Source organism: Rhinoderma darwinii, chromosome 4 (assembly GCF_050947455.1).
Source record: "Rhinoderma darwinii isolate aRhiDar2 chromosome 4, aRhiDar2.hap1, whole genome shotgun sequence".
NCBI lineage: Eukaryota > Metazoa > Chordata > Amphibia > Anura > Rhinodermatidae > Rhinoderma > Rhinoderma darwinii.
This window is the reverse complement of record NC_134690.1, coordinates 146787801-146809871: the sequence shown is the minus strand read 5'-3', so window position 1 is coordinate 146809871 and position 22071 is coordinate 146787801. Positions and strand designations below refer to the sequence as shown.

Genomic DNA, 22071 nt, shown 5'->3' with positions numbered 1-22071 from the left:
AACTATCCGCATCAATGCCGCACAGAATCTGCGTTGCAGATTCTGCTGCGGATCTGCACAAAATGTGCAGTAAATTGATGCGGACTAGCTGCTGCGGACTGCGGGAAAAGTGCTTCCCTTCTCCCTATCAGTGCAGGATAGAGAGAAGGGACAGCACTTTCCCTAGTGAAAGTAAACGAATTTCATACTTACCGGCCGTTGTCTTGGTGACGCGTCCCTCTTTCGGCATCCAGCCCGACCTCCCTGGATGACGCGGCAGTCCATGTGACCGCTGCAGCCTGTTATTGGCCTGTGATTGGCTGCAGCCGTCACTTAGACTGAAACGTCATCCTGGGAAGTCGGACTGGAGACAGAAGCAGGGAGTTCTCGGTAAGTATGAACTTCTATTTTTTTACAGATAGCTGTATATTGGGATCGGTAGTCACTGTCCAGGGTGCAGAAACAGTTACTGCCGCTCGCTTAACTCTTTCAGCACCCTGGACAGTGACTATTTACAGACGTCTCCTAGCAACGCTCCCGTCATTACGGGAGCCCCATTGACTTCCTCAGTCTGGCTGTAGACCTAGAAATACATAGGTCCAGCCAGAATGAAGAAATGTCATGGCAAAAAAGCAAGACGCATCCGCAGCACACATAACATGTGCATGACAGCTGCGGACTTCATTGCGGAACTTAGAATCTCCATTGAAGTCAATGGAGAAATTCCGCCATGAGTCCGCCACTGCTCCGCAACAGACAGAGCATGCTGCGGACACCAAATTCCGCTCCGCAGCCTATGCTCCGCAGCGGAATGTTACGCATCGTCTAAACGAACACTTCTAAATAGAAGTGGAAGTCAATGCAGAAACGGCTCCGCTGCGGATTAACGCTGCGGAGTGTCCGCAGCGGAATTTAAGTGAAATTCCGCCACGTGTGAACCCAGCCTAAACCTTTTTGGCCTGCAACCAAGTTGGCTGCCACCAAAATATACTTCAAACATGCTGACAATAAATTTTCTCAGCAGTAAATTATCATAGGGAAGCTAATGAGTCAAGTTTATACAAACCCTTTTCTAAAAGAAGCCACCATCTAGGAGACTTCCCGTATGATGTTCTTATGCCCCAATAGGGCATACAGATGTCCTTATATGGCATATGAACAGTTAATTAATCTAGGTATTCAGTTTAATACCCTTTTGATTGTATTCTGTTAACCCATTCACTTTGTCATCAGGGAGAATATGCACATTTGCACCACTTTCATAGTTAAAGACAATGTAGGGATCTGTCCAATACAGTATCATGTGTTAATAGAATGTCTTCTTGGTAAAAGTCAAGGAAGTTCGAGGCTTTATTTAAATATCTTGGAGAACATCCACTGGCCCCCTTTTCATTCCGCAAACCATACATTTTAAATACGCACATGATGGCACAGACCTAACCACAGTCATCTGGACGTCCTGGCTTTGGATTAACAAGACTGCGCAGCTCTACTACTATGTTGCAAAATGTTTCATTTACACAAATCTAATCATCATTTGGATCTTTAACAAGCCTTGGGAGATTTGCAATCAATTTCTTCAACAGAATGACTCCTAAAAGTTAGTGGCAAGTAGACAATTTTTAATTTCGAAACTTAGGACAAACCACAACTAGACACATTTTCTGTATCTAATTCACTCACTCTACTTTAAATGCTATGTACACTTTTGACGTTGTTTTTTTTAACTAAAATTGTGCATCAGTGTGATTGGTGCAACTTCCTAAATACATTTTATTAAAAACTCTTTTTTACTTATTGAGATACAACTGCTTTGTATTCTGTATGCAGAGCAGCTGTATCGTTCGCTAAGACCTGAATCGGGTTCAGCGTCACGCAGGATCGACCTGTTATCGATCACATCTACGTTATGAACTTAGATGTGATCGGTAACAGCTCAATCCTGCATGTCAGAGACACGCAGGACCCGCTGACACTACCAGTCAGTCCCCCAGTCCGGACGGGTACAGGATTTAGCGCAAGATACAGATGTTCTGTATACAGGATACAAAGCAGCTGTATCTCAAAAAGTGAAATTTTTTTTTTAGGAAAATGTATTGGAATGGAAGTTACACAAGTCACACTGATGCACAATTTTATTTAACAAAAACATGTCAACGGTGAACATAGCCTTTAATTTGTATGTGTGCTCTGTTTATCAGAATGACAGGTCATTCCAGTCTCGATGATCAGGCACGTGACATAATAAATCATCAGTTTGTTTCAATGGCTAAACAGTTGGGTTGGGAGCAAAAAATCTGTACTGTAACATGTGGTTATATCTACATCAATGGATTTAATATAGAAGAAGTGAAGGTTACTACTCTGAATATATGGCTTTTTTTTCTTCATATTGCAACAGCTCCAGTATAGTTTGCTCATAATTCCTGAAATATTTGCTCTGTGGCGACAATAACAAATAGACAGTGTGCAAAGCAATAAAAGGCGGTGAGGGAATACAGAACTACACGACTCGGAGAGCGCTCTGTAATCTTTGCGGAGTCTCTGGGTGATTCCGTACGTCTGTTTTAGATGGTAAGTAATCCTACTTACTGCCATGGGTTCACAGAAGAGAATCACATGAAATTGTGAGTGCATATTCTCAAAAGGTTCTAATACTGAACTACATCTATAACTTTGCCAGCAAAGTACACAGATTGCAAAGAAGGACTTAGCAGGGGCTTAAGGGAGATTACTAAAACAAAAGAAGAAGAAGAAGAAGAAGAGATGGAGAATTGGATACATTTCGCTCTATATATATTTCTATCTATTTATATTTCAGCCTTTCTATCCAATTGGAAACATTTGCATATCATGTCATGTGTTATATCATTACTTGGGGTAAATGTTAGTTCTAGGCTTTTTCAGCTACTGCATAACCCAGATCAGATACATGCAGCTTCTAGACATATAGTAACAGCGCCACCTGCTGAAAATTATTGACAACTGCAGGTCAAGAGAAACTAATATTGCACAGGGTGGGCCATTTATATGGATACACCTAAATAAAATGGAATGGTTGGTGATATTAACTTCCTGTTTGTGGCACGTTAGTATATGGGAGGGGGGAAACTTTTCAAGCTGGGTATTGACCATGGCGGCCATTTTGAAGTCGGCCATTTTGTATCCAACTTTAGTTTTTTCAATGGGAAGAGGGTCATGTGACACATCAAACTTATCGAGAATTTCACAAGAAAAACAATGGTGTGCTTGGTTTTAACGTTACTTTATTCTTTCATGAGTTATTTACAAGCTTCTCTTTGTTTACAGCCATTGACATGTCGCAGAGGTTAACACGTGAGGAGCGGATAGAAATTGTTTTGATGTCTGGTGAACGCAGTACCCGGGTCATTGCAGCAGATTTCAATGCAAGACACCCTACGAGACCACTCATCTCCCATGCTACAGTTTGCAAACTGCTTGCCAAGTTTCGTGAAACTGGTTCAGTGTTGGATTTTTCCAAATGTGGATGCATGAAAACTGTCACTAATGAAGAAACATCAGTGGCTGTCCTAGCTTCATTCAGCAAGAGCCCACAGTGTAGCACTCGCCGCATTTCACTGGAGAGTGGCATCAGTCGAACATCCCTTCGGCGGATATTAGCTATTCACAAATGGCACCCTTACAAACTCCAGCTGCTGCAGCATCTCAACGAGGATGACCCAGATCGGCGCACTGAATTTGCAGAATAGGCAAAACAAAAATTGGAACAGGACCCTCAGTTTACACAGAACATTTTGTTCAGTGATGAGGCAAACTTTTATGTGAATGGTGAAGTTAACAAACAAAGCCACCGCTATTGGTCTGACACTAACCAACATTGGATAGATCCCTCCAAGACTGTTGGAACACAAAAATTGATGGTATGGTGTGGTATATGGGGTACAAAGATAGTGGGGCCATTCTTCATCAATGGAAACCTCAAGGCCACGGGATATCTGAAATTGCTACATGATGATGTGTTTCCCTCTTTATGCACTGAAGCTGGCACGTTCCCTGAGTTTTTCCAGCAAGATGGTGAACAGTTTCCTGGAAAGTGGATTGGTCGTCGTGGGCCAGTTGAATGGCCCCCTAGGTCTCCCGATCTGACCCCCTTAGACGTTTATCTTTGGGGTCATCTGAAGGCAATTGTCTATGCTGTGAAGATACGAGATGTGCAGCAACTGAAACTACGGATACTGGAAGCCTGTGCTAGCATTTCTCCTGCGGTGTTGCTATCAGTGTGTGAAGAGTGAGAGAAGAGGGTTGCATTGACAATCCAACACAATGGGCAGCACTTTGAACACATTTTATAAGCTGTCAGAAACTTGTAAATAACTCATGAAAGAATAAAGTAACGTTAAAACCAAGCACACCATTGTTTTTCTTGTGAAATTCTCGATAAGTTTGATGTGTCACATGACCCTCTTCCCATTGAAAAAACTAAAGTTGGATACAAAATGTCCGACTTCAAAATGGCCGCCATGGTCAACACCCAGCTTGAAAAGTTTCCCCCCTCCCATATACTAATGTGCCACAAACAGGAAGTTAATATCACCAACCATTCCCATTTTATTTAGGTGTATCCATATAAATGGCCCACCCTGTAGATTCATTGTGCAGCTTCTATGTTCCAGTTAGCAATTTTTCCAAGAAAAAGAGAGAACATCCTTAATGTTTTCAGTAAAGTAAAAGGTAACACACTCATCCATTCATACTTAAAATTGCACAAAACAATTTATGTTTTCGTGAAGTCAAAATTTCCAGTATTACGCTTAACAAAGCATCAAACATTAGTTTTCTTTAAATAAACTATAAATAGTGTGGATTTATCTTGGTGTCCTGGCAGTCCAGCATTCTTTTGCTTATGTAGGTCTTTCTTGAGCTGGTGTAAACTCTCTCTGGCTTTTTTACAGGCCATGCAGCTCCCTTAACAAGCTATCCTATGGTAGAAGTAAAGGTAGCCCAAGTCTTTAGGTTGTCGTTCAGATGCTGAAACTTTATTGTCATTATAAATCACCCATCTGTAAAACAAAGTCAGAAAATCATTTATTTAATGCATTGGCCAATATATTTAGTGAATACTTATACAAATGAGCATATGCATTTCTGGATGTACATCTGATCTCTTCCATTGGACACCAAAGTAGCGTGTCGGAGCAGCTCGTCCCGGAGATGCCAAATGCTTTGCTTTTTCCCCGAAATGCATAAAAACTATACTACCAAAAGGTAGAAATTTGACTAATTTGATTTTTAAGCTGTTGAGTACAAAATGTTACTTGGAAATCTTTGTAACCAGCAGCTATACATTACTCAGTGAGGTTATCTAACTCTAGTATCAGATGTGAACAGGAATAGCACGACTTAAAGTGTTACTTCTATCTCAGACATTTATGGCAGATCACCAGAACGGTTTGATAGATGCAGGTCCCAGCTCTGGGACTCGCCCCTATAATCGAGAACAAAGTCCCTTAACCCTCGTCCCACCTGGTGGAGAGATGGCCATGCATGCGTGCGATCTCGCCATTATGTTATATCCATTCTCGATATAGGTGCAGGTCCCATCTATCAGACATTTATGACATATCCTGGGAATAATAGCATAGAATGCAGAGTTTATTCCACTTTTATACGCTCATATTTACCTTCCTTCCTTTTTTATATGACATACATAATGCCCAGACATTGTCGATGTTCCTATATGACTGATAAAGGCAAACAGTTCATATCCTAGGGGAAAAAACAAAACATTTGTCACATTAAGCCCGTCCCCACCAAAATAATTCAGTTTGGTTTTACTCCCAGGAGCGGAGTGTATACAGTGAGTGGAGAGGGGTAACTAGGAAACACTTTAAAGAGTCTCTGTCACCACATTATAAGTGGCCTATCTCCTATATAAGGAGATCTGCGCTGTAATGTAGGTGACAGTAATGCTTTTTATTTAGAAAAACTATCTATTTTAAACCACTTTATGAGCGATTTTTAGCTTTATGCTAATGAGTTTCTTAATGCCCAAGTGGGCGTGTTTTACTTTAGACCAAGTGGGCGTTGTACAGAAGAGTGTATGATGCTGACCAATCAGCGTCATACACTTCTCTCCATTCATTTACACAGCACATAGCGATATAGTTATACCGCTGTGTGCAGCCACATACACAAACACTAAGATTACTGCAGTGTCCTGACAATGAATATACATTACCTCCAGCCAGGACATGATGTGTATTCAGAATCCTGACACATCTGTAGCGTCTCTGTGAGATTCCAGCAAGGCAAGCGTAATCTCGCGAGATTACGATGTGACCTGTCATCTCAAACGAGATTACGTTTGCCTTGCTGGAATCTCACAGAAAAGATTCAGAAGTGTCAGGATTCTTAATACACATCACGTCCAGGCTGGTAGTGATGTATATTCATTATCAAGACACTGCAGTAATGTTAGTGTTTGTGTATGTGGCTGCAGTGTAAATGAATGGAGAGAAGTGCATGACGCTGATTGGTCACTGATTGGTCAGCGTCATATACTCCTCTGTACAACACCCACTTGGTCATATAGTAAAAACACGCCCACTTGGGCATTAAGAAACTCATAAAGCTAAAAATCGCTCATAAAGTGGTTTAAAATAGATAGTTTTTCTAAATAAAAAGCATTACTGTCACCTACATTATAGCGCCAATCTCCTTATATAGGAGACAGGGCACTTCTAATGTGCTGACAGAGCCTCTTTAAGATAGAATTGTCGGATTTCCTGGGATGTTGAAGCAATAAGATAAATATCTCTGACTGGCAGGAAAGTCCATGATAAACTATTAGGTGTTTTCCTATTTTGTTGCATTACAACCTTGAAATAAAATGGATTTTTGGGGGTTTGTACCATTTGATTTACACAACATGTCTACAACTTTGAAGGTGCAAAATATTTTTGACTGTGACACAAACATTAATTAAGACAAAAAATAGAGAACTTTAATGTGCATTGGTATTCACCACTGAAAGTCAATACTTTGCGGAGCACCTTTTGCTGCAATTACAAATGGAGGTCTCTTGGGCTAAGTCTCTATTAGTGAAGCACATCTAGACACTGGGATTTTATTTCTCATTCTTCTAGGAAAACTGCTCCAACTCCTTCACGTTAGATGGGTTACATTGTTGTACATCAGTCTTCAAGTCCTGCCACAGATTCTCATTTGGTTGTGGTCTGGGCTTTGACTAGGCCATTCCACACGATTTTACAGGTTTCCCCTTAGACCCCTCCAGTGTGGCTTTAGCAGTATTTTTAGGGCCATTGTCCTGCTGGAAAGTAAACCTCCATCCCAGTCTCAAATCTCTGGCTGTTCCTCAAGAATTGCCCTGTATTCACTGCTACTCATCTTTCCTTCAATCCGGACCAGTTTTCCAGTCCCTCCGATGAAAAGCATCCCCACAATATGATGCTGCCACCACCATGCTTCACTGTGGGAATGGTGACAGGTGTATTTATACTGACATCATGTGACAGATCATGTGACACTTTCATTAAACACAGGGGGACCTTATTCAACTAACTATGTGACTTCTGAAGTTAATTGGTTTGACTAGACCTTATATAGAGGTTCCATGGCAAAGTGGGTGAATACATACAGTATGTGCTCACAACTTTTCCATTTTTAGTTATTTTTTTTGTTATTATATTTGTTAAACAAGGTATTTCTTTTTCATTCCACTGTAACAATTTGGACTATTTTGGCAGGTCCATTACATAAAATCTAATTTTAAATTCCATGGTGCAATGCAACAAAACAAACACCACCAAAAGGGGTTAAATACTTCTACTACGCACTGTTTATATTTTCCTATTATATATATATATACACACATACACACACACACACACATATACACACACATATACATACACACTCACACACACATATATATATATATATATATATATATATATATATATATATATATATATATATACACACACATACATGTATTAGGCAGGAGGAGGGAGTCTGCATTCACAATGTTTTTATCCAGTTTACCGAACTTCATCTATAACTAAACTTTTATTTTTAGGTAAACTTCATATTAATGACTAGAATAGTAAGAATTTAACAGAAACAATTGGTGCTTTCCTTCTTACTTCCATTCCCGTCTTTAACTCGAGGTCCTTCTTCTTCATGGTCGGTTAAGATTCCATTTGTTTGCGGATTGTTTTCGCCATCCGCAGATTGTGAAGTATTCGCAGCTTCATCTTCACATTCAGGGTGAGAGAAAATCCAGTCCAGGGCTCGCTCTAGATTGTTATTCTAGGATGGAGTGGACAAGAGGAAGTCAGAGAGAACAATGTGACTCTCCGTATCTTCAACATAAAATGTAAACTAATATAAACACTTCAAAATGACATTGGAGATTAAGGCCTCATGCACGCGACCGTAAAAACACCCGTTATTGCGGGTCGTAATTTACGACCCACAATAACGGGCCCATAGACTTCTGTTAGCCACGGGTACCTTCCCGTCTTCTCACGGGAAGGTGCCCGTGCCGTTAAAAAAATAGAACATGTTCTATTTTTTCATTTTACGGGCTGTGCTGCTATACTTTATAATGGGAGCACGGCTCGCAAAAGCGGCCGGCTGCCCGTGGCCGGCCGTGCCCGCCCGTGCTCGTAATTACGAGCACGGTTGTGTGCATGAGGCCTAAAGCTGTTGGTGTCAGCGTCACACACAGGTGACCAGGCATAAATCTTCAAAGTAAATAAAAACCATAGAAATATTACATCAATATACTTAACGGATCTGCACAAGATTTTTTTTTTTTTTTACTATGGGTAGAAAGTTGTAGAACTTCATTTATACAGTGATTAAACCCTTACTGACATTTGACATAACGGTAAATAATAGTCGTTGGGGGGGGAAATTATGAAGCGGGTTCACGGGCTGAGCTCGCTCCATACCCAGCAAGTGTCAGCTGTATGTTTAAAAAAATAAATAAAATGTTTTTTAAATAGTTAAAGTTTTTAGTGATGTTTAATATAATGGGAAAATGTTTTTTTTTGTTTTTTTTTTAAACTTTTTAAAGTAATGTAAAATTAAATAAATTTAAATAATCATATTTGGTATGGCCACGTTCCTTAAAGTCAGAACTATTACAAAATAACATTTATCAACTAGGGTGGATGTAAAAAAAAATAATACAAAAATACAATAATATGCCACAATTGCAGTTTTTTTTCTCCTCCTAGTTCCTCCCAAAAAATGGAATAAAAAGTCATCAATAAGTAGTATGTAGCTCGAAAATTGTACCATAAAAAACTACAGCTTGCCCCGCAAAAACGAGCCCTCACATTGCTCCTTCTACAGAAAAATAAAAATGTTATGCCGCTAAGAATATGACTACACAAAACTATTTTTTTTTAACAAATAGGTTCTGCTTTGTAATTGTTGTGAATTTAAAAAAAAACTATTCTGCAGGTCTATATGATTTCTGCGATTTATAAAGTTATCATATCATTTTTACCACAAGGTGAATGCCAGAAAAACTAAACCCATTACATAGTACAACAAATGGTGCTGTTGAAAACTAAAACAAAAGTAGAGAGTTACCACAGCACTGAACCGCTAGAGTGGTGCACGCCTCTTCAGAACCCGGTCCAAGGTCCTCAATATAGGGCAAAAAATGGACAAGGAGGCAGCACTTCCAATAAAACGTAGAAAACCTTTAATCACCCATGCAACGTTTCAATCCCCCAGGACCTTTCTCGAGCATAGTAAAACACATCCAAAATCCAAGTATTTAAGGACTCAGAGTCAATTGGCAATAAGTCAGTGATCAAATAAAAAACAATAAATATATGTATAAGTAATAACAAATAAATTGTAAAATACAGACAAGTATAAGGGTGAAAATTGTGTGTGTACATACAGTTTAATCAGGGACTGGTACAGACAATAAGCAGTCCAAGTGTAAACAATGAATAAATAGTTAATAGATCACCCAGGAGTATATATTAAAAAACAAGAATACCTACTGTCATTTGTGGAGGGCGGAAGGACATACTCCTAATGCGTTTACGGCGTCCCTGCATACCAGCTGCGTGTGTCCCACATGTGTGCGAGAAAGCATGTCTCATTAGTGAGTATGTGCCGAAAGCCCGCGAGATTACACTATGTAATTCTCGCGCATGCGCGGTTGTACCATAACTCATGCGGCGGCCATCTTGAAAGATGGCAAAGGGGTCATATAAGTCTTGGCAAACTACTAGTCCATGATTGGCTATAAAGCCACATCAAGGAAAGGGACTACAAAATCAGTTTAATGCCCTAAGAGCAGAGGAGGGGGGAATCTGGAGGGGACAAAGGGGACTAAAATAGGTCCCATATGTTAACTGCAATACATCCGAAAGTGCAGCATATAAACCAGTGTAAAAAACATCCGGATGCTAGCACAAATGAATATGTAAAAATTCTATTGTAGATCCTATCATAGTGTATGTAAACATTTGTACAAACCCCCAAAACTGTTATACATGGCAAATAACGGTATGAGTCCCTGCATATCCAATAGTAATATACCACTTCAAAGAGAGAATAGACATGAAAAGCTATGAACCAAGCAAGGAAAATATATTCAGCTTGGATAGATGTATGTAGGCACCCGAAACCCAAGGAGATAGTCCAATCCGCAAAATGTATCTGCAAATGACCATAAAGAATAACAATAAAAGATAAAGATTATGTATGTTACAAATATATATCATCTCATTATGCAAATATATGCCAAAAAATGTGTTCAAATTTTACATACAAAGAAAGATGACGTATGTAGATCAAAGAAGGTACCATTAACTGAACGAACAGCAGTATATAGAGTGATATCAACATCTCATGGCCGCACCAACCTTAAAATCAATGTTTAGACCCTGTGGAGATAGGGAGTTTAATTTAAAAATCCACTCAAGCTCCCTACGTTTAAGTCGCAAGATTCGGTCTCCACCCCTCCGATGTATAGGTATGTGGTCAACGATCCAAAATTTTAGATCACCGACCACATGCCCTGCTGAAACAAAGTGTGATGACACCGGTAAATCAAGTCTTTTAGTTCTAATGGTAGATTTATGTTTGTTTAAACGGACTCGACACGCTTGAGTTGTTTCTCCAACATAAATTAATTTGCAGGGACACTGAAGTACATATATGACGTGGGACGATGCACACGTATGATGCTGGAGACTCTACTGCTGATGTCAGAATATGTAGAGACAAAAGCCAATCTACCTGAAGGCACTCGTTAGTGAGGTGTCAGTAACTGTTCTCTAGTAACCATCTCCACCCTATCCCACTGTTTCTGTAGGAGGGCTTGAGGATATCTACAACAAGAGCCTTCAGGTAGATTGGCATTTGTCTCTACATATTCTGACATCAGCAGTAGGGTCTCCAGCATCATACGCCATGAGTGGGGCATTCTTGCGAATCTTTCCGATACAGTTCCTGAATTTGGCCGGCCCCCGATGATGGCCTTTAGACGTCAGAAAAATCTGAGGGACCAACTGGTACATGCTGACATGGCACCTCTTTGTACTAATCGCCAGTTAACCCTGGCTCTTAAAAAATTGGGATGTTTCCCTTGTCTGAATTGCACTAATTGCAACAATATGGTCAAGGGTAGCACATTTTGTCACCCGACTAGTGGAAAGGTCTTTCACCTTAAACATTTTTTGACCTGTGCATCGTCCCACGTCATATATGTACTTCAGTGTCCCTGTAAATTAATTTATGTTGGAGAAACAACTCAAGCGTGTCGAGTCCGTTTAAACAAACATAAATCTACCATTAGAACTAAAAGACTTGATTTACCGGTGTCATCACACTTTGTTTCAGCAGGGCATGTGGTCGGTTATCTAAAATTTTGGATCGTTGACCACATACCTATACATCGGAGGGGTGGAGACCGAATCTTGCGACTTAAACGTAGGGAGCTTAAGTGGATTTTTAAATTAAACTCCCTATCTCCACAGGGTCTAAACATTGATTTTAAGGTTGGTGCGGCCATGAGATGTTCATATCACTCTATATACTGCTGTTCGTTCAGTTAATGGTACCTTCTTTGATCTACATACGTCATCTTTCTTTGTATGTAAAATTTGAACACATTTTTTGGCATATATTTGCATAATGAGATGATATATATTTGTAACACACATAATCTTTATCTTTTATTGTTATTCTTTATGGTCATTTGCAGATACATTTTGCGGATTGGACTATCTCCTTGGGTTTCGGGTGCCTACATACATCTATCCAAGCTGAATATATTTTCCTTGCTTGGTTCATAGCTTTTCATGTCTATTCTCTCTTTGAAGTGGTATATTACTATTGGATATGCAGGGACTCATACCGTTATTTGCCATGTATAACAGTTTTGGGGGTTTGTACAAATGTTTACATACACTATGATAGGATCTACAATAGAATTTTTACATATTCATTTGTGCTAGCATCCGGATGTTTTTTACACTGGTTTATATGCTGCACTTTCGGATATATTGCAGTTAACATATGGGACTTATTTTAGTCCCCTTTGTCCCCGCTAGATTCCCCCCTCCTCTGCTCTTAGGGCATTAAACTGATTTTGTAGTCCCTTTCCTTGATGTGGCTTTATAGCCAATCATGGACTAGTAGTTTGTCAAGACTTATATGATCCCTTTGCCATCTTTCAAGATGGCCGCCGCGTGAGTTATGGTACAACCGCGCATGCGCGAGAATTACATAGCGTAATCTCGCGGGATTTCGGCACATACTCACTAATGAGACATGCTTTCTTACACACATGTGGGACACACGCAGCTGGTATGCAGGGACGCCGTAAACGCATTAGGAGTATGTCCTTCCGCCCGCCACAAATGACAGTAGGTAATCTTGTTTTTTAATATATACACCTGGGTGATCTATTAACTATTTATTCATTGTTTACACTTGGCCTGCTTATTGTCTGTACCAGTCCCTGATTAAACTGTATGTACACACGCAATTTTTACCCTCATACTTGTCTGTATTTTACAATTGATTTATTTGTTATTACTTATAAATATATTTATTGTTTTTTATTTGATCACTGACTTATTGCCAATTGACTCTGTGAGTCCTTAAATACTTGGATTTTGGATGTGTTTTACTATGCTTGAGAAAGGTCCTGAGGGATTGAAACGTTGCATGGGTGATTAAAGGTTTTCTACGTTTCATTGGAAGTGCTGCCTCCTTGTCCATTTTTTGAAAACTAAAACAAGTCCTCATACAGCTATGTCAATGGAAAAATACAAAAAGTTGTAACTTTTGGAAAACAAGGAGGAAAAGTAACTATAATGAAAAACACAAAAAATGGCTGCGGTATCAAAAGGGGTTAAGCTTTATTAACATAAAACTAGAAAACACCTCCAGTGAATATTATTAATGGCGTTTTGTTTACACGGGAGCAATGCCAGGGTGCCTTACTTCTATATAACCAGCGTGGTCTGTATAAGTGGTCGCGACGCACATGTAGCGGATTTATCGCAGATTTGTGGTTGGAAAATCCGCAGTGGAAGACTGTTGCAGGCAAGTGGATCCTCATGCTGCTTAACATTTTACACACGGAGTCAGAGCATGCTGCGGAATTTCAAAACTTCATCTTGCTCATTCTGTTTTGAATGTTCACTGTGGATTTCACCCTTTTCAATGTAGAAGGGGCAAAATCCACCGCAAAATCCCCATGTGCTACGTGCAGATTTTGCTGCAAAAGCACTGCAGAAATTATGTGTAAACGCTGCAAAAAATCAAACTGATGTGGAAAGGCTACGGAAAAAATTCTACTATATTCTCTGGAATGTATAGAAAAAAATTAAACTCCTTTTCAGTTACATTGAGATATTTTTCAAGAAATAGTTTGAATTTGAAGTTATCTAAAAAGGAGCCGAGTCTCTAATATATATTCATGAGGAGACATTGTGAATAATAAACAGGGCTGAAATTCAAAAGGAATTGGTGCAAACAAAATAAAAGTTTATGACAAATGCTCTGTAAAAATCTGCTTTAGATGCCAACTCACGTACTGTCCGCAAAATACTAAGGTGTTGTTCCCGGACCCTGATGTCCCACAAGGCGACAGCAGATATATGAGCACTAATGATACGATGATGGGAGTTGAGAACCGTGACATGGGAACTACAACTCACATAGTACTCAACGTATCTTTTATAAAGACAATTCCATATAAATCGCTGCTTACTTTTCATTGTAAGGAAATGAATCTTCACGCGTTTCACATTCTGTTGCACTATAACTTACGGTTGCCCTCAATGCCTGAAAAGCTTGATTTCTCTGGAAACCCATGGATGTAATCAGAGCTACAATCTCTTCTGGTGGTTGGTTGATCTGTGCAGCGAGTCCATAGGAAGGTTGGGCAGATGCAGCAGCGCATCCAGGGATGTTTAATGGTTCTGCAAAATCTAATGAGGAACAAAGAATGCACTTCAGATGATCTACTGATGTCATAAAACGTTTTTATTTCCCCCCCCCCAAGATTGAACCTGTGTCCCAATCTTGACTTAAAGGAATTGTCTCATCAAGACAACCCCTGTCTTTATGGCCTATTATCATTTGTAATGGCAGGAATGAACATCACCTTCCCACTCTTTCTATATATCAATTCTTTAATCTTAGGGTTTTCGGAAATTCTCAGATAACACTTTAAGTAGAACAGTTTTATCCCCATTTGTTCCATATCAGCCTGTGTTGATATTACTGACCAGGATCTTCCATGTGGGCAATTATCCAGTTGAAAGCTAATTCTGCACCCATGCTGCCAGTGTAGTACACAGCCTTCCGACAAGCCTCGAGTGGAAAACCCATCTCTGCCAGCTGCATGACTGAAGACTCGTCTATGTCGGGAGCTGAAATAACATGCAGGAGAAGCGAGTCAGCATTCCGGTGACTGGAGCCATTGCTTAAGTGGCAACACAGAATGGGGGTACAGTCAATGCCACATAAATAAAGACTCCAGTTGGCAGGGGAAAAAATGGTTGTTACCTACAGAATAATATACTTTAACAAGAACTATTTTTATTACATTGTAGAAGAATGATCGAGGCACTCACCGAAGCTGGCAAAACAGTTTCTTTATTACAAAAAGATCTCGGTCAGGATGTGGAATTGCCTACGGCCGTTTCACGTGTGTACACGCTTTCTCAAGGCCTTGAGAAAGCGTGTACGCACGTGAAACGGCCGTAGGCAATTTCACATCCTGACCGAGATTTTTTTGTAATAAGGAAACTGTTTTGCCAGCTTCGGTGAGTGCCTCGATCATTCTTCTACAATATATTTAGCTGGTTGCGCTACACTTTCGATGAGCAACTCCGTGGCAATTTACCTGCATTTATCCAAATAGAATGAGAGCCATTCTTCTACACTGCCATTCCGATTGTGCGGTTTTGGCAGTGCCAGCCCTTTTCCTTCTTCGAATTTCACTATTTTTATTACATTGTTGTGGCTTTTATCACATTTTAAAATGATGTATTGCTTATACTCAACATTATCCTGAATCGGTCTTTTATTGTTAAATTCCTTTAATCCAGCACATAGTAAGATAATAGACTTTAAAGGAAACCTACAGTAAAGAAATATGTAAAATGCTCTTAAGTGTGCAATAAACATTTCTTCTGTGTTACAAACCCAAAGCTGGAGGATGCTGTACTGATGACATTTCTGGATCTGAATTTTATCAGGTACAGTATTATCAGAGAGGCCTTGGACCCCTCCAATAATACTGTAAAACACCATCAAAGATTTACATAGCCTATAAGCATGTATTATACGCTATTCCCCAGGTTGGCAGAGGTTTAATAGTGATCTACCAATGAGGGAGGATCCATCGAGATGGCGCCACTGAGTGGCATCTCGCTCTGTTGCGGATGCTGCTGTGTGTCACTAAATACTACATTTTGCGACAATCCAACCTTACTACATTACTACCTTAGAGTCGTAGTTTGAATTACTAGCTTCTGGGGTTCTATTGGGCTGTCAGGCAAGAATTCCTACTGTACCTCAGTGTAGAAGTACCTTCCCCCTTTAATACTGATCCAAACGTGTGACTATGTAGGTAATATACTCAGAACAAAGAGCTGCTTGACATAGGAGAGAAGGGCATAGGTCTTTCATACTTGCATGCAAGCTTGTTGGTCAAGTGACCAGAGAAATTTGATCATAACCTCCAAATGTTGTAACGTCCTGCCCACAATTATAGCAAAAGATAAATACACCACTACAGGCCTTTTAAAAGAGGTTGTCCCCATTTTACAATCCCTTTTTGTTTAATTGTAGCCTTGAAAGGAGTCTAATCACATGTTTTCCTGCGTTCAGCGATCACCTGTAATCTGCTGGGGAAGTAGGCTGCAAGTGCTTGATTACTCTGCAGCGCCATCACTGGGGAAATAAAGCATTACATAGTGTCCATTGAAATAAATGGGCTGTCCATGTAATGCACAAACCTGCCAGGACCGAGAGAGAGAGAGAGAGAGAGAGAGAGAGAGAGAGAGAGACTCTTTGTAGCTGCTCTCTGCTCTGGCTATTTGATGGAGGTTCTGTATGAGAGACCTTCCTCTATTGAGGCACCATGCACATTGCCGTACCTGTTTGTATGGTCCGTGATTACGGTACGGACGCGCCACGGAGTATCATCTGCAAGCCGTCTGCAATCACGGACCATGCACATAGAAAATGTGCATTGATCCCTATATCCTATTTTTTTTCAGTCCAGACTCTGGGCAATGCATGGACTGTGGAAACCATGGTCATGTGCATTGGCCCATAGGAAATCATGTATTTTATACGATCCGCAATTGTGGTTCCGCAATTTCGGATAGCATACAGCCGCAAAACTGCAGTCGTGTGCATGACGCCTTACTCAGAATTCCCTAATAGTGTATTTGAAAATATTTTATTTAAAACATATAACCACCGTAATAACAAAAATAAGTATTAGAAACCTGAGGTGCATAAAGTATATTGAAGCTCTTGTATTCAAATCTTCTTCACTATAAAGAATTGGTTTCTCCCAAGTCACATGATTATTTTATGAAACTGAATGTATTGTTACATATAGGATTATTTATTTCTCCAGTGGTCTAGTGTGGATGGTGAGGAACATAGCTAATAGCTACAAGCTACCTTTTGTATAAGTTTCTTTTTCAGTTATTAGTGAATTCTAAAAATTATAATGTTACGAGGCAATTCCAGAAGTATTTTTTTATTATATTATATTGCATAATGTATAATACACACACACATATATATATATATATATATATATATATATATATACATACACGCACACTGCAGTGCTTGTTAATTAGATACAAAGATAAGGTTCAATACATACCGTCCATGAAATGGTTCCTGAAGTGATCTGAAAGTGAATATAGGAGTGAAAACATATTTTCTGCTGACACAATGAAGACAAAACTAAAGATTGGAATTTTAAGCTAGCTATACTTGTCAGATAAAAAAAAAAAAAACCTCTTGTTTTTGCATAGAAGACAATTTCTTCAGAATAAAAATTGTAACATGCAAAAACCATGTATGCAAGTTTTATGGGTTTCAGTCTAAGTGGGTCTACAACTTCCGGTCTCTTATTTCCAGTTGTTTATATAGTGCTAACATATTCCGCAACACTGTCCAGAGATTGGCATTACTCACACCCATCCCTGTACCCCTGTCTTGGAGCCATTGATAGGAATTTTTTTTTAAATTCATCCCTAATGTTCTAAACAATTTGCTGATTACGAGCCCTACAAGTATCAAAAATCTAAGAAATGATAAAATTACAAAAACAGGTGCTTCTGAATTCAAGACACACACTGGACTAGGGATAAGAATTTTAAAAGGGGTTATCTGTTAACAAATGGTTACAGTAATGTAATATATATCGCTAGACCAACTGGATGATTTAGTCACATGTATCTAACAAGTAGCCACCGTGGAATTTTTAAATAAACTTTTCGATTTTAGGCAGGTTCTTGTCTATAGGACAACCTTCCTAATTCACTTAGAGTAGAACTAAAGACTATGTACACCTTTTAAATAATTTGGGTTTCCGTTGTTTTTTTAACAAAAATGTGCATCAGTGTGTTTAGTGCAACCTTCTAAATGCTTTTTAATAAAAGTAGTTTTTACTTTTTGAATACAGCTGCTTTGTATTCTGTATACAGAGCAGCTGTATCTAGCACTGAGATCTGTATTCGTTAGGTCAGCGGCACTGACGTGTTCAGTGTCAGCGGGTCCTGCACGTCTCGGACACACAGGATCAAGTTGTTACCGATCACATCTAAATTCATAACTTAGATGTGATCGATAACAGGTGGATCCTGCGTGTCAGAGACACACAGGACCCGCTGACACTGAACCAGTCAGTCCCGCTGATCTGACGGATTCAGGTCTCAGTGCTAGATGCAGCTGCTCTGTATACAGAATACAAAGCAGCTGTATCTCAAAAAGTAAAAATTATTTTTAATAAAAAGTATTTAGAAAGTTGCACCAAACACACTGATTGAAATCAGTTTTTTTTTAAATAAAAATGTCTAAGGTGTACATAGCCTTTAAGATATGTAGGACCAACCTAAACATGTATTTGTGATAAATTCACATAAGAATCCGGACTTCGGATGAGTCTGAAAATGCTACTAACAGATCTCTGTGGATAAAATGCTTCGGACACAGGTAAGCCAAGTATATTTGCAGTATTGTTATATTGTCTTATATACAAGGGGAGAGTCGTCAGATAGAATTTTTGGCAGTTCAGATGTTTATTGGCAGTTCATGCACCATAAATAAAATGTGGACTAATATTACAAGATGCTAGCGCATTTCCTCATACCTTTGGGGTCATCTGGAATAACGATAGGGGGAGAAATGTTTGGGAGCTCTTCTTCTCTTGGCTGCAGACCTTTTGCTCGGAGATGATTAACATCCAGGATATCAGGCATATCCACGGCTACATCTGAAAAAAAATAATAATAATGAAAAAAAATCACATTCATTTCTAAATATATTTTTTTACTTTGCAAAGGAGCATACAACGAGTAACTTATACAACACATATCATCAGTAAATCACATTACCTACCAAATTTTTTGGGCACCCAGTCAAGTCCAAATGTAAACTTCTTTATCTGGATTACCAGGTATTCTGGGAATGAAGCAAAACGAGATGTCCTGGAAAACATATACACATGTATGAAGGGAGTAAATATATTTGCTATGTACTAGCATATATATATACACACACACAAACACAAACTTTCTACTTTCACGTTTACACCCATTAACTACGCATGAGTATACATACTCACTACATACACACATAGCAAACTCACTTCACACATCCACACACACAAATACTGTAAACATACACATTTACTAAATACATACGTACATGCACTCACTACATAGAAATACATACATAGCGCATTATAGCAGAACGTTTCCTGGTTTATAATCTCTGGACCAACACTACTATTCTACTCCAGATACTAGAATTGGTGTTGCCCATATATACCCCTTTAGCCAAATAATAATTTAACCCCTATCTATTAGATGGTTAGAGAAAATGCTTCATGTAAAAATTGTATAGTTACCATACCCAAATTATTATTTTCCCTAATTAGAGTGTCGTGTATACTTTTTGTCTATCTCTCATTACATAGAGACAGGTCAGATGTTGTAATTGATGGGGTTCATGTGCTCAGACCACCACTTATTGCTAGCATAAAGGGGGACAAATGTTCTAGTCTACGGGGTTCTCTAGGCCTAGAATCCACATAGGACGTCTGGTCTATAAAAAGGTCAGAAGTTGTTCAAATGATAACTGTTGCTCTAAAGCAGGTGTCTCAAACTCGGCCGGGTAAGTGGGCCACATATAGAAAAGATGGGAAGTTGACGGGCCGCTTTACTTTCAAATTTGATACAATACAAATATTATTAATCAATTACTTATTTGAGCTACTATATTACTATAATAATACCGCTAGGTTTAAAATGTGAGATATTTCTCCACGTGCTTATGTCAACAATCCAGTTTTCCAATTTAAGTGTCGCTAAATGCAGTCCGGCGGCTCAGTTAGAAGTTTGGCAGAAACACATGTCAAGATTGGGCAGCCCCTTTTTAGATAGTGCCACAGTGCCCTCTGTAGATGCTGCCACAGTGCCCTCTGTAGATGCTGCCACAGTGCCCTCTGCAGATGCTGCCACAGTGCCCTCCGCAGAGGCTGCCGCAGTGCCCTCCGCAGAGGCTGCCGCAGTGCCCTCCGCAGATGCTGCCCCAGTGCCCTCCGCAGATAATGCCATACACCCCACCAAGTAGATGGCTCCATTGGGGCTCCCTCTAGGAATGGAATTCCCAGCCGGAGCGTTGCCGACGCTTTGGCTTGGTATTCCTCTACTGTTGGAGCCCCTGATGTCACTGTCCATACACAGTGACGTCAGGGGATCCTCCTGGACGGGAATGTGATATCAGGGGCAACCTCAGAGCTGGTGTCCCGGAGCAGAGAACTAGTAACGTTTCTGTGCCGGAACTCTGGGGAAGCCATTGACATCAGTGTCCATATATGTACAGTGATGTCAGGGGCTTGCCCAGAGCTGGAGTCCCGGAGCAGAGTCGCTTCTAGCACTCTGCCTGGGATTCCAGCTCTGCTCCTGACATCACTGTCCATATATGGACATGGATGTCAGGGGCAACCCCATAGCTGGAGTTCCGGGCAGAGCACTAGTAAGCTCTTCCTGGGACTCCAGCTGTGCTCCTGACATCATTGGGACTCCTGCTCTGGGGAAGCCCCTGACATCACTGTCGATGTATGGACAGCGATGTCAGAGGATTCCCCAGAGTCCCAGAGCAGAGCCTATACTAGCGCTTTGCCCGGGACTCCAGCTCTGGGGAAGCCCCAGACATCGCTGTCCATATGTGGACAGCGATGTCAGGGAATTCCAGAGTCCCGGAGCAGAGTCTGTACTAGCGGCTCTGTGTCCCGCGGGCCGCAGAAGACAGCCCCAGGGGCCACATATGGGACGAACATACCATATATATGTTACCTGTGCAGCTGCACAGTGGCCCTGCAGGCAAAGGGGCCCACCTCTACCTTAAAATAATAATAGTAGTTCCTACTGTGTATTAGATCAAATATAAGGGGCTACCTATGCGTTTCACAATTACTGATGCATTTGTACAGTGGTGAGGGATTTTGGAGAGTCATGAGTGATGTGGTTTATGCATAGCACCCAGCAGTCACCAAATTAGCAGTTGGAAATAAAATATCCCACATACAGTTCTTGCACAAGGGCCACTATTGTTGGTGGTGTCTGCCCCTGGATAAGCTACCGTGATATCAGTGTCTGTCAGGTAAATTGCTATGAAACCACAACTGTGTTTCTGTGACGTAAGCTCCTATGAAATCACAAGTGATTTTCAGTCAGGTAAGCTAATGTGACATCACAAGTGGGTTTTAGTCACAACAGTGTTACTATGAGGTGAGCTGATGTGACATGACAAGTGGGTATCAGTCAGATAATCTGCTGTGAAATCACAATTGTTTTAGTCAGGTAAGTGCCTGTTCACATCAGCGTTTGCCTTCTGTTTGGGCTTTCCTTTCATCTGTTCCATCAGGAGAAAGTATAGTTTCTGTTTGCAATACCATTATTTTTTTGGTTTCAGTTTGAGTCTGTTCCACTAGGTTTCAGTTTTTTTCACAGAAACAATAGCCTATTCTGATGCGCTATTGTTTCCGTGAAAAAAAATCAATGGTATCGCAAACGGAAACTATGCTTTTGGTTTGTCTTTCCGTTCATCTGACTGAACGGATAAACGGAAAGCCCAAACAAAAGGCAAACGCTGATGTGAACAGGCCCTAAGCTGCAGTGACATCACAAGGGGCTTTCAGACAGGTAACATGCTGTGACATCATAGCACGTTTTGGTTAGGTAAGCAAGTGTGATATAAGAGTGTTTCAGTCAGGTAAGTTAGCTGTTACATCACAACTCTCTAAGCTGCAGTGACATCATTGGTTGGTTT

The 22071-nt window shown here is 40.1% G+C and overlaps 1 protein-coding gene across 1 annotated transcript in view; it reads right to left on the bottom strand.

Moving 5' to 3' along the window:
* Positions 1–4626: 4626 nt before the first annotated feature.
* Positions 4627–22071, bottom strand: part of USP13 (ubiquitin specific peptidase 13) — a 117094-nt gene continuing 99649 nt past the window's right edge. The window contains exons 14-21 of the mRNA XM_075861661.1: positions 19135–19223; positions 18887–19009; positions 17393–17419; positions 14766–14909; positions 14305–14465; positions 8127–8292; positions 5643–5727; positions 4627–5021 (exon numbers count right to left, since the gene is read on the bottom strand). Coding sequence (XP_075717776.1) covers positions 4928–5021; positions 5643–5727; positions 8127–8292; positions 14305–14465; positions 14766–14909; positions 17393–17419; positions 18887–19009; positions 19135–19223 — 889 coding nt within the window. The 3' untranslated portion in view covers positions 4627–4927. The remainder of the gene's footprint in view (positions 5022–5642; positions 5728–8126; positions 8293–14304; positions 14466–14765; positions 14910–17392; positions 17420–18886; positions 19010–19134; positions 19224–22071) is intronic.